The following is a 13217-nucleotide window of genomic DNA, read 5'->3' on the forward strand; positions in this document are numbered from 1 at the left end:
CTTAGGAAATTTATTTTAGAAGAAAGAAGTTATAGTTCTGTTTGAGCTATATTGATATTACTAGATGGGACCCTCTCACTTGGCCAATCAATGGTACTTGCTCTGGCCATGGCTATACATATGAATTTTCTTTTACAGTTACTCAAGCTCAGTAAGAACAAGCTAAATTTCAGTCAAAAAATATAACTTCCTATTTATTAGGAGGGGCCCTCCTTCAGTTATGGGGTAGATTTATATGACTATCACCAGACTATTTAAGTCATTTAAGTTTAAAAGCTCCCTTATATTGGGAACAGTTAAACTAAGGATAATCAGCCTAATAACACTAGGAAATTAGGCTGAGTGCCTTATGAACAATACCAATATTTCATTACTTTTAAGATAGCGATTGGTACAGGAGAGACTGAGTTAGATGAGCTGGGAATATACTGAACCGCACCTAGTGGAAGCTCTTGGCTTAAATATTTACTTATGACCCTACTAATGCTACTAGCTATATTATTTGTATTCTGTGTATTTTACAAGGTTGTTGTTTCTTGCATCACCAAACGTGTGACTGAGCCTCTGATAAAAATGATGACTAGGCAACTTGAAATGATTGACACACACACATATATATTTCTTTATGAACTCAAGATTGTAATAGTGTAACTCTCGATATGGGAAGAAGCAACAAGAGGGAATCTTTGCCTAGCAGACTAGTAAGACAGGTGGTCCAGAGACTTTTAGCCACTATTAGCAGTGCCTATAGTCCAATAATAGCAAACTGAGGATCAACAGAATCCTGGCCTGACTGAGGAAAGAGTATTCTTAGCACCGTGGGATAAAATGGTCCTGAATTTCCTCCCAAATAATGATTGAATTTATAACCATGAGGGGGCACTGCCAGCTAAACAGTGTCACTCTCCATCTGATTCTATAAGAGTTAAGTCACTAGCCACTGTAGTCCCTCATGTTCAATGCACCCTGAAAGGAGTTCAGGGCAGTGATCAGGAATGGCACTCTGTGCTCTGGGAAAACTGGTTGAACAGGCCTTCAGATAGTTAGATGTTTTCAGGAGAAAATTTTATGAATCCAAATTTCTTTCATCTTCCCGTACTTAGAAAAGCACTAGTCATTAACTGAGATATCTGTTCCTTGTGACCAGCGGCGACCTTCTACCGAGATGTGTGCCTGATTGTACTTCTCCAAAATCATATATATGCTTATCTCTCCACCTCTGTCTCTTGGGAGAGGTTCCTCAGAACTCTCTGAAAGGCAGTCTCCTGGGCCAAAGACGGTCCTCAGTAAGTCCCCAAAGAAAACTGAAACTCACAACTTTCATGTTGTGCATTTTTATATCAGTGGGCACTTGACAATTTGAATGAGGCTGGAGACTAGCCGTTGTGGCCACAGAGTAGGAAGGAAGTCCCCTGCCCTCGCCAGAAGGCCAGTTGACTCTCATCTTCGAGGCAAAGGGTAAGTGCACCTTTGCCACGGGAAGTCTGGTCTTTGCTCTGGTGTCCTTGGCTAAGCTGGCCTCTGGTTTCCTTCCTGTTTGCTCCCTTATCTCCTCTGTCAGCACCTGGAGTCAGTTTGGAGTCTAAGTATAGGAAAGGAGCTGGGGAAGAGGGGACTGCTTCAGAGGACACCTTTGCCTTTCTGTTGGAAGGGGCAGAGCCCTCAGTCACCTGGAGCTAACAGACCTGAAGCCTTTGCATGGTCTTGTTTCCAGCAGGTAGTCTTATGTGATTCCCCCCATCAGGGTAAAAGGAGAAGTTGCAATCTGAGAATTAAGACTCGTTCTGATACCATCTGGTTTGGGGGCACACCAACCAGCGTGCTCTGTCTTTCCTTCAGGCCGACACCATCATGCATCCGTGGGTAGCCATCCTGGGCCTCATACTCCTTCTGACAGGTAAGTGAATAGGTGGGCTGTTCTTTGGAAGCGCTGAGGAAGGGGGAGTATGGGGGGGGGTGTGGGTGTGGTGGGGGAGGGTAGGTGTTCTTGGGGTTTGTTGGAAGGTAATGGGGTCAACTAGTGACCAAAGAACCAGGCTGACACCTTAAACCAAAGAAATTGCATAAATGGAGGGTAGGGTTCTTGGGGTTTGTTGGAAGGTAATGGGGTCAACTAGTGACCAAAGAACCAGGCTGACACCTTAAACCAAAGAAATTGCATAAATGCTAAGAATTACAAAATCTATGGGTAGGTGAACAAGGCACGATGCAGTACAGGATGACATGTGCTGCCATTTGTGTTGAAACCCAAAAAAGGAGTAGGTAGATGGTTGTGTGTGCATGAACTATTCAAGTGTATGTAGCAAAGAGTAACGGTTGTTATCACGGTGTGGAAGGGGACGGGAAGAAGAAAAGGGGATAGGGTGGGAAGGAGATGAGTGCTTTATTGTACCATTTTGTGCCGTTTGATTTTTTTTAACCATGTGCAACTATTTCTTTTAAAAAGAAAATATTTTAACTTTCCTGGCGGTCCAGTGATTAAGATTCCGCGACTGCAAAGCAGGGGGTGAGGGTTTGATCCCTGGTTGGGGAACTAAGATCCCACATGCCTCCCGGTGTGGCCCAAAAAAAGTTTAAAAAGAAAAATATGTTAATTCAAAACATTCTGTGAGATAGGGAAAAATTTTAGAATAGACATATCCTAAGTTTTAAAAACAATCTCTAGAGGTGGGAATGTGAGGAAAGTACATTTTTAAATTATACTTCTAAAACTTAAATTTTTATAATTAGCATGTATTACCTTTGTAGTCCAAAAATGACATTAAGCAAAATTAAATATTATCAGAATTCCAGTGAAAAATATAGACTCTTAATTTATGTAACAATGAGTGTTTTATTCCCAGAGCATTTCCCAGACTCACAGCTCAGTCCTAACTATGATTAACTGTTGAATCTCAGATTTCTTTCAAGGACCCCCCAGACTGCATTTGGCAATGCAGGGTTTTTTAAGCCACTGCCACAGGAGAGAGTTTTCCTGCCTATTTGTTTTTAAGAGGCAAAATTTAGTATTTGATCGAATATTCTCTGATTTTTTGGTTTCACCTGGGTAAGTGGACCTTACCACCTGCATTGCTGGGCTGTCATCAACTCACGAGAAAGGATCCCTGCTTAAATTTTTTGGATTGATCGTAAAGCATGATAAGCCTCAGTTCCTCCTGAAACTATTATAAACCCTTTTTTCTAAGAACTGATTTCTAAAGAGTTTACTAGGCTTCTGCCTTCTAGTCAATGATGCTTTAAGTAAAACATTAGCTCTGCTTTTTTTTTTTTTTAAATAAGAGAGGGGTTGTGAGGTGACTTTATTTGCAATAGCAATTTTTTAAATTGCAATAAAAATTGAAAATCAAAACTTTAAATGCAATAGACTTTTTAAAACAGATTTCAACTGAGAGAGTGATTGAATCTAGGGGAGAGGAAAAGCCACATGTATGTATTGCCTATTAAATAAGCAGATACCTGTCAAACACAGGATGGAGTACACACACACTCATGCATTACTGGAGTATCATTTGTTTCAAACCTTTTGGAAAGAAATTTGGTCATATTCACCAAGAGACTGAATATATTTCTGCCCTTTATCCCGATATTTTCTTTCTTGGAAATCTTTTCCTCTTAGGAAATAATCCTGAATACAGAAAAACTTTTATATGATGTTTTATCTACAAATATATCTAGTAAATAGTAATGCTGCTAAAGAATATGTTAACATAGAAAAATGCTTATACTAAATTTTAAAACTCAAGACATAGTCAGATGATTACAAACCAAAGAAGCTATATAAAGAAAAAATATGAGAATGAAATTAAAGTTAAAATATTGAGACCTCATGCTCAGGTTTCTCTTTATTTACAGATGGTGTAACGTCTTACCCACGAGTGACTGGAGTGGTGGGTCAGTCTGTCAGGCTACCCTGCACCTATGGTGGAGAAGTCACGAGCATGTGCTGGGGCCGAGGGGCATGTCCTTTAACTCGCTGCGGAAGTGACATTATCTGGACTAATGGATACAGTGTCACCTTTCAGAAGGACAAACGTTATAAGCTAAACGGAAACATTGGTGAAGGGGATGTGTCTTTGACCATAGAGAATGCAGCCCAGGCTGACAGTGGCTTGTATTGTTGCCGTGTTGAGAAGAGAGGGTGGTTCAATGATATAAAAATCACCCTAGACTTAAGTATAAAGCCAGGTGAGCTTGTCTTCCTTCTTCCTTTGATTACTTCCTGTGGGTTCCCAGAGATAAGAGTTTCCTGTTTGATATTAACTGTTTTCCTTTATTAGAGAAAGAGGAGGTTCCTATAATCTTGTTTTCTAATAACTTTTGGAATAGAATAACTTCTATTTGTGTAGAATGAAGTGTTAAGACCCAACACAGTCAAAAATAAATAAAATAAAAAATTAATTAATTAAAAAAAAAAGACTAACCTTGATTCAAGACCATAGTCTAGAGATCTTCCCAGTCAGCAAACGATCTCCTAAAGCAGTGCTTCAAAAATGCTAGTTGGTTCATGAAAGAGCATTCACTGTTCCACAGTGAAATATAGTGAACATTTTTATGGAGGTAAATTTATTCCACTTGAAGAACTGCCCTTTTCTCTGAGGTTATGTCTTAGAAGAATTCTCAAGTGTCCTTTCTTAACATTTTAAGACTTATAGAGAATTCATACATATAAAATAGGTAATATAAGGTCCTGTCAAGTAGATGTATCATTTAGCTTTAACAATCATCAATTCAGTCTTGTTGCATATACATTGTATAAGCCTATGTAGTTTCACCCCCTCCCTCTGTCCTGTCTTGGATTTTTTTGAAGCATATTTCACACCATATCACTAAATTGACTGTTGAAAAAATAAAATGGCTTTATTGCCATATGAAAACATTTGCATCTCAATAACATTCACCTGTTGCTTTTAAGAATTTCATAAAATCCAAAAATCTGGGAAGTTTACATTTTTCCATCTTGATGTAGACATCCTAATTTTTCTTGCCATTTGATGAAAGGAGCAGGTTCTTCAGGATTTCCTGGTTTCTGATGCTCTTTCCTAATGAATCTTCTCCCACTAAAGTCTTCTATTGACAACAGCATCCAATACCTGTGGCCTTCATAAGCTATGACTCTTTTTTGATTTAAATGAACTTGATATTGCAATCTCCCAACTTTTGTACTTGGCTTGTGTCCTTTACAAAGGCAGGTAAAATAAGGTCAATTCTGATGCAGCAAATAGCTGACTCTGGGGAACCTATATGTAGGAGGCAATTTAAGGAAGCCAAAAGAGGCTGGTGCTGTAGACATGTGACGAGGCAACGTGTGGAGAAGAGATTATTCTTGGAGTTGTGAAATTATCTGATTGGTCTGGCTGAATATTTTTTTAAAAGGATAGAGAAAGAAATTAGTAGGGGACTTTTTGTTTGTTTCTTTTTGTTTTGTTTTAATTTATTTATTTTTGGCTGTGTTGGGTCTTCGTTCCTGCGCATGGGCTTTCTCTAGTTGCAGAGAGCGGGGGCTGCTCTTCATTGCAGTGCGTGGGCTTCTCACTGTGGTGGCTTCTCTTGTTGCGGAGCATGGGCTCTAGGCACGCAGGCTTCAGTAGTTGTGGCTTGCAGGCTCTAGAGCACAGGCTCAGTAGTTGTGGCACACCGGCTTAGTTGCTCGGCGGCATGAAGGATCTTCCCAGACCAGGGCTCGAACCCTTGTCCCCTGCATTGGCAGGCGGATTCTTAACCACTGCACCACCAGGGAGGTCCCAGTAGGGGACTTTTAGAGTGCTTAGAAATTCTTTAATAGATGAATATTTACAAAGCCACTGCTCTGTCCAGTGGGAAACGGGTCCGTAACTGAGCCAAAGTGACTCTCTGCCTCCAATCCAATTTTTTGCTTAAGTTTTCTTGCACTTTTCACAGAATCAGCTTACTTTTCAACCTTCTGTTAGGGCTCTTCCTCAGCAGCTCCTCTACCCTTAGTTTCCTAGATTCTTCCTCAGAAAATACTTACCACTGAGGAAGACACATTAGTTAAACAAGCCAATTAGGTTTCTTCCTTTTTATAGCCTTTGATCAGACTTTTTTGCTTGCTTCCTTTTTTCTCTAGATTTGATTTCAAACTGAAGGGAGGGGATTGGATTGCACTCTTCTTAAAAACCTCTAACTACACTGTTAGAGCAGGGTCAGCAAACTGTAGCCCTAGGACCAGATCAGATTATAAAACAGGCTCACCAACAGTTTTATAAATAAAGTTTTATTGGAACACAGCCACACCCATTAGTTTATATACTGTCTATGGCTGTTTTCACACTGACAGAGTTGAGCAATTACCACTGAGATCACAGGACCCCCAAAGCCTAAAACATTTACTAATGCCTTGTACATAATAGACACTCATAAATATTTGTTGGAAAAAAACGTTTTTCTTCTTTAAGGCAAAAATTAGTTTCCAAATTAAATTGACTTCAATCCCTCAAAAGAGTTTTCACACCAATTGTCTCCTATTCAAGAGATTTGAGGTTCTAATTTATAGTTAGTAGAGTTGAAATTTAAGAATACTTCTTGTGGGCAAAAAAGATGCCTGGTGAGAAAAAAGTACACATTTTTTATTCAATCCTACAATTTCTGCTTTTGTGCCAGGCACTGTGTTTTGGGTTAATCCTAGTTGCAGTTCTTTCTCTGGGTAGCTCTGAGGACTTCAGTAAGTGGTTTGGAGTCCTATACCATTTCTGACTCTGGAAAGAGACAAAGTCATTACCTTTTGTTATTATCCCTTAGGAAGGAAGGAACCTTAAAAGGTCTAGTCCACCTTCAAACCAAATGCACAAGGCATCTGTGTTATCTAGCGTTTGTTAATGGTGTGAATTAATCCACATTTAGGATGCAGGTCTGTTGGGAGGGTACCCTTAGGACTGACTGAACGGAATGCTATTTATTTGGTAAATATTCTGCTTCTTGGGAACTACTATTTAGGTCCTAGTCACACGCCACTGAGGACAAACACGGCTTCGGGCTCTAGACTTTTTTCCCTACCTCACAGACGTTTATGAAGATACATAAATCTGATATGCGGGACTAGTCTTTTCAAAGGGCTTCGATACAAATCCCAGGTGTCATTTTTTAATCTCCAAACCTCCCCATATATACTCCTTTCAATGCAGCTGTTTCCTTGTTGTGCACATGTCTTCACTCCCTCCTCAGTCACACATTCTAGTTGACCAATGAGGAGAGCTCCGAGTTCATGGGAGATAAGTGCTCACTTCTGCCTGGGGACAGTCCCAGTGGTTGTGTTGGTGCACAGGCCCAGCACACGACTCTTGTTTCCTGCTGCTTGATGAATCCTTGCTTTCATGTTGATTTCTAGCTCCACCTACGACAACAATAATGACCACTACTATTCCACCAATGACCACCACTACTACTACTCCACCAACTACCACGACTACTACTACTACCACTCCACCAACTACCACCACTACTACTCCACCACCAACTACCACCACTACTACTCCACCACCAACTACCACCACTACTGCTCCACCACCAATGATGACCACTACTGCTCCACCACCAACTACCACCACTAATACTACTCCACCAACAACGATCACCACTACTACTACCCCACCAACTACCACCACTAATACTCCACCAACTACCACCACTACTGCTCCACCACCAATGATGACCACTACTGCTCCACCACCAACTACCACCACTAATACTACTCCACCAACAACGATCACCACTACTACTACCCCACCAACTACCACCACTAATACTACTCCACCAACAACGATCACCACTACTACTACCCCACCAACTACCACCACTACTACTCCACCAACAACTACCACTACTACTACTCCACCACCAACGACGACCACTACTGCTCTACCAACAACGATGGTCACCACTGCTCCAACGACAATGAGGGCCTCTACCTCTGCTCTTCCAGTGCCAGCACCCACAAAGAACCTCCAGCCAGGTAAACAGATGTGCTTCTGAGCCCAGAAGGCTTTAAAAAGAAAGGATATAGACCATCCAGGGTGTTGTGTTAAGGCAGAAGTGCAATCTGGGGTAAGGATTTGAACAGGCTTCCAAACCTGGCTTCACAGAATCTGTGAACCTCTGTCCCATGTTATATTCACCTTTTGTATGTATAAGCATCTTCAGAGTGAGGGGACCCTATAGCTTTTTATCAGATTCTCAAAGGAATTCATTAATAGCAAAAATAAATAAAAAATAAAAAAGCCAGACCACTGATCTTGGACATCTAAGGAGGATGGTGGGGATTTGGCCCAGTTGAACACAGACTTATGAGGAAAAATAGGGAATGCCAGAACAGGGTCAGGTGAATGAGATTCTGTCCTTACAAGGAGCTCTGAGTAGAGATCATTTAATCCATTCTGAAGTCTCACCCAACACTTGAGGATAAGATTTCAGTGAAGTTAATGTTTACTCTGTTTCCTGTGTCTAGAACCATGCTAACTGCTTTACAAGTATTAAGCCACTTCATTCGTATGACAATCCTATGCCTTGTAGGTGTGATTCAATCCTATTTTACATTTGTGAGGACCAAGGCACAGAGTCTAAGTTCAGTGTTGACAGTCATACGAATAGAAAATGGTTGAGTCAAGATTGTCCCCTTTAATTTGAATGTTGGGCCTTTGCTGCCTTCTATTAATGAACATAGAGCTTATGTTTGGATGAATTTGTCCTGATCTGGCATTCTCACCGGAAAAGGCTTCATACAATTACCCTGTCTTTTCAGGGTGTCAGCGACTTACACAGTTTTGCTTCTGGCATCCTTTAATTTATTTATGTAGCAGAGTAATGCTATTTATACTGATGACAAAGTAAACACCAGATTTAAGGACTTATGGGATTTAGAGTGCACACATTTGTTTTTTCAATTCTGGCTACATAGTTCATAGTTCAACTTTATGTTAGATTAAAGTTTAGGCTAATACAAGTGGAGAATAATTTGACTTAAAGCTGGGGAAATAGCTTGCCATTCTGAGGACATGTTTAGGTTCAAGCTTTCTATTTTTCGGATTAAAAATGTAACTTTTTAGTGGAGATTCTCAAAGCCTCCACAACCCTTTGGCACTTTAAAGTGGCTCTGGATCCTGAGGAATAACACAAATGTCACAACCTTTTAGCTGAAAATGTCTGATGGAACATATTGATTTCCCTTCATTCCCGTTGAACCATGTCTATATTCAACCAGGAGGGATCTGAAGGATTAGACTTTGAACTGAGTTTTAAAGAGACGTCTTTAGGTTAAAACTGGGATTTTAGGCCCATAAAACTTTGTAAGAAAAATAGTTTTGTTCCAGGCAGCGAACACACTAGAGCATCTGTTGACTTTCTCAATATTGATTTAGCTTCTTAATAGTTTGTGCCTGCAGAGGTGGATGGCTTAGTGCTCCTTGTTTGGTGAACATGTGTAAGTTACGGCCTTTGTTTAAAGCAGAGTTTCAGAAGGAAAGTGTTGGTTTATGTGACCTCCTGGGGGATAGTAGTAGTTGAGTCTTATAGGCATCCTGATAGTTTCCTAAAGAGTTTGAGTTTAGAGTTGAACTTTACAGTACAGAAAGGAGGTGAACACTGGAGCAGATCCAGGGCAGGAGAATTTATCTTTACATCCATTCCCTCTCTGTGCTCTGTGCCCTGTCCATGCTAGTTACCTAAAATATTCATGCACTGGTTGGATATAAAGTTGTAGGAGCAGAGAAGAAAAGAAAGATGACCGCAAAGACCCAAACTAGGGGATGAAGTTAAGCTCAAGAGGTCTTTTGCATGGACTTAAGTTGACTGAAGACGCTGATCATCTGACTTTCTGATTCATCCTGTTCTTAATTCCTATAGTTCCTAAAGAGAGCCACATCCTGTTACAGATTTGAGCATTAGAGGAGAGCAAAAACAAACAAACAAACCCCACCAAAAACAAAAGACAGTTCAAAACAAGAGAAGAGATGTTGTTGAAATGTGAAGACCATGGTGGGGGAGTGGAAATAGAAAGACCAGTGAGAGGCAATGAGGAAAGCCCAGGTTTGGGAACTCTTGTCCAGCCAGCACCACGAACTTGCTCTAATTTTCTGTGGTGCTCTAAGAGGAAGGGATGTAAAGATCTTATTAAGAGGCAAGTGGTCAACTCTGCAGGTAAAGTGAAATGTCTGATAGAAAATAAAGAAGAGATTTCAAGAAAGGAAAAGGAAACATAACCCTGAGAACTCTTGGTGAAGCTTTTTGGTGAGAAATGGAAGATGAATCAGATAACACAGGAAATCAGTCTTATAAAAAGAGTGACCAAAACACAACTGCAGAAGGTGCCAAGGTACCAGGAACATTGCTTTGAGGCTCATTACCAAGACTCAGACATTGGACAGTACTGTCACCTTAAAGGGACCTCAAGGAATTAAATATTCTCAGTATGTTTTCCATACTGGTCAGTGTGTGCATCTCCCTGGAAAGATGTGCGGATGGATAATTAGGAACTTGAATAAGGTGAGGAAAACCAGATTGGGTTCTTGTGAAGTGGGGAGAGTGGATTAGTGCCCACCTCAAGGCCCTGGTCCACAAAAGTGCAACGTCATTGGTATGAATAAAAGTTTAATTGGGTGTCCTACATAAGATGCACTGTTGTAGGCTTCAGGGGGATCCTAGGAGTATAAAAAGTGAAATAATTCTGTCTATTGATAAGCTCTCCAGATCATTCTCTAGATCAGATTTATTCATGATAATGAAATACCTATATGGCAGTATAATGCCTGAAGGCCATCCTTGAATATTTTCTAAGAAAGAGTCAAAGGGTAACTCCTGATTTTAGTTTTGTTTTTTATTTTTCTTGAGGGTGGAAATTTTCCTCCACAAATTGAACACCACTCTTCCATTCTTGTCATTCCAGTAGCTTCTTTATCTTCTCCTACGCAGAGAGCGGAAACCCAGCCTACCACACAGCAAGAAACAAATATAACCGGCTCACCATCGCACTCTTGCTCAACAGGTAACTTCCGTTTCTTTCCTGAACACCTGGGAGCTTTCAAATTTTGATGAACATTGGCACATTGTTAAGAACACATATTCTGGAATAAGACAGATCTGCCTTGAGTGCCAACACTGGCTACTCCAGTCAGCTATGCGACTTGAACAAACGTCTTACCCTCTTTGAATCAGTTTTTATCCTTTGTAAAATGGATGGAATGTTACTGATTTTGTAGAATTCTTGCAAGGATTAAATGAGATAAAGATCTTGGGACACAGTTAAAAGGTAAGTGATAGATTTAGTGGCAATTATGACTATTACTTAGTAAGTCCAGAAATACAACTGAGCGGCATAGACAGCTTATATGATTTGGGAACATCCACATGCATATCAGTATTTTTCTAAATTAAATGAACCAGCTTTGATTTCAAACTTAGTATTGGGCTTACTCCCTTGGGCCAGAGCCTTAAAACAATTAAATCCAAACTAAGCTGGTCCGGACCAAACTGGTGACCTGTGTTTATGCTTCCTCTAAGACCCAGAGGCTATGTAGAGCCAGGAGGCTCCGCTTCTGCCTTGTCAAGTTTCCATTTCACATGGACACTTTGAGATGGGTTGAGGACACATGACACTGGCACCAAAGAGGCATGCCCCACTGAGATTCTGCTATTCCACCCCCCAAAAGTCTTCCCCACTCTCCCCAATTTGGCTAGGTACATATTCTTTTGAGATGTAAGATTGACCTGTCTTTTCTGTGACGGAGAAAGGTGATGCTGAGTCCTGTCATCTTTCCCAACTACCTCTGTTACCTATGGTGGTAAATTTGGGGAGTGCCTCATGCGGAACCCCTTTGTAATGCAGAGCTAGCTTATGTGTCCTTGTGCCTGTGATGCATCCAAACAAGGTCAAGCTTTGCAAGACTCCTCGTGCATATGACTCATCGTGCTCAGGAGTTGCCAATCTGTAGTGGACCCCCAGTATGGCCTACCTTTTGCCAGTCATTCCTGGAAGCTGGTTAGTTTAAAATGGAGCCAAAGTGAAACTCAGAGAGGGACCGATTCACTTGGGATTAGCTAATGGTGACATTTCGTTTTGAAAGTGGACTGCTTAGTGTGAACTGTTTCCGGGCACAGAAACAAAGTGAAAGTAGATTAAAATACAAAGTAACAGCAGTAGGAGCAGCTGCAACCCACACTTTTATGCGATGAGGAAGAAGAAAGTAGGAGTGGAGAATCATTCTCTAAAATATGTCACTAAAACCTGATCAAGGTAGAGCTTTCCAGAATGGAACAGACATTGGAGCAGCTGTGTCCCCATGACTTCTGTGGCTGCTGCCATCTTGTCAGTGTCTGTGAGGCTCTCCAGCCAAATCCTTACAGTGCCCCAGTCAGAATTCCTTGGGTTAAAGCCTCACAAAGCAAAGAATGTTAATCTGGAAGGAAGTTTGGGCATCATATGGCCTGCTACCCACCTTTTGACAGATGGGTGTGCCAGCAAACTGTCATATATTACCTCATTTAATTCTTTCAGGGAAGACCTTCCTTATTGCCATTGCCAGACTGGGGAGGCTCTTTAGTTCTGCTTTGGGGATTGATAGCTTCCAATTCAACTGCCAGTTACTAGCTGCGTGCCCATGGGCAAGTTGTTGCATTCCTCATTTTGCATGTTTGTGAGGAAGGAAGGATATGATGTTTGGAAAGTCCATTGCACTGTGTTCCTCCCCCTATTGCTCCTTTCATTATAACATAATAGTAATAGCTCATATTTGTCTAATATGGTGTTTAGTGCATCTTCTAATGTGACAACTTTATGAGACAGACAAGTGCTATCAACAGCTTGTTGTTCAAGGTTACCCCAGCTAGAAATATAAATATATACATATACATACATACATACATACATACATAAATGTATATGCAAAGGACCTGATCAAGGTCACATTGCCAAGGGACATTGTCAGCACTGAAGTCAAGTTTTATCTGACTCAAGTCCATGCTGTTTTTATTTTTTATTTTTTGTGCTGTTTTTGCAACATCACCCATTCTGTACCTGAAGTACTTAAGGTTATAACACAAGTCATACACAGAGCCTAGACTGTAGATATTGTCTTTGGCTCTCTAAGAAGAAGTGTCGGAATGAATAAAATGTAGACACAGTAATGTAAAGTGTAAAAATTTGGGGGGATATAGTTAGTCCAGTTTCATTGCCACTGAACAGTGACTTTTTTTTTTTTTTTTTTTTTTTTTTG

General features: G+C 40.7%; 1 protein-coding gene across 1 annotated transcript in view; it reads left to right on the forward strand.

Moving 5' to 3' along the window:
• The first annotated feature begins 1851 nt into the window (after positions 1–1851).
• HAVCR1 (hepatitis A virus cellular receptor 1) overlaps positions 1852–13217 on the forward strand; it is a 24303-nt gene continuing 12937 nt past the window's right edge. The window contains exons 1-3 of the mRNA XM_007447134.1: positions 1852–1897; positions 3853–4185; positions 10892–10990. Of these exons, the coding sequence (XP_007447196.1) occupies positions 1852–1897; positions 3853–4185; positions 10892–10990 (478 nt within the window). The remainder of the gene's footprint in view (positions 1898–3852; positions 4186–10891; positions 10991–13217) is intronic.

Source organism: Lipotes vexillifer, unplaced genomic scaffold (assembly GCF_000442215.2).
Source record: "Lipotes vexillifer unplaced genomic scaffold, Lipotes_vexillifer_v1.1 scaffold194, whole genome shotgun sequence".
In the NCBI taxonomy this organism is placed as follows: domain Eukaryota; kingdom Metazoa; phylum Chordata; class Mammalia; order Artiodactyla; family Lipotidae; genus Lipotes; species Lipotes vexillifer.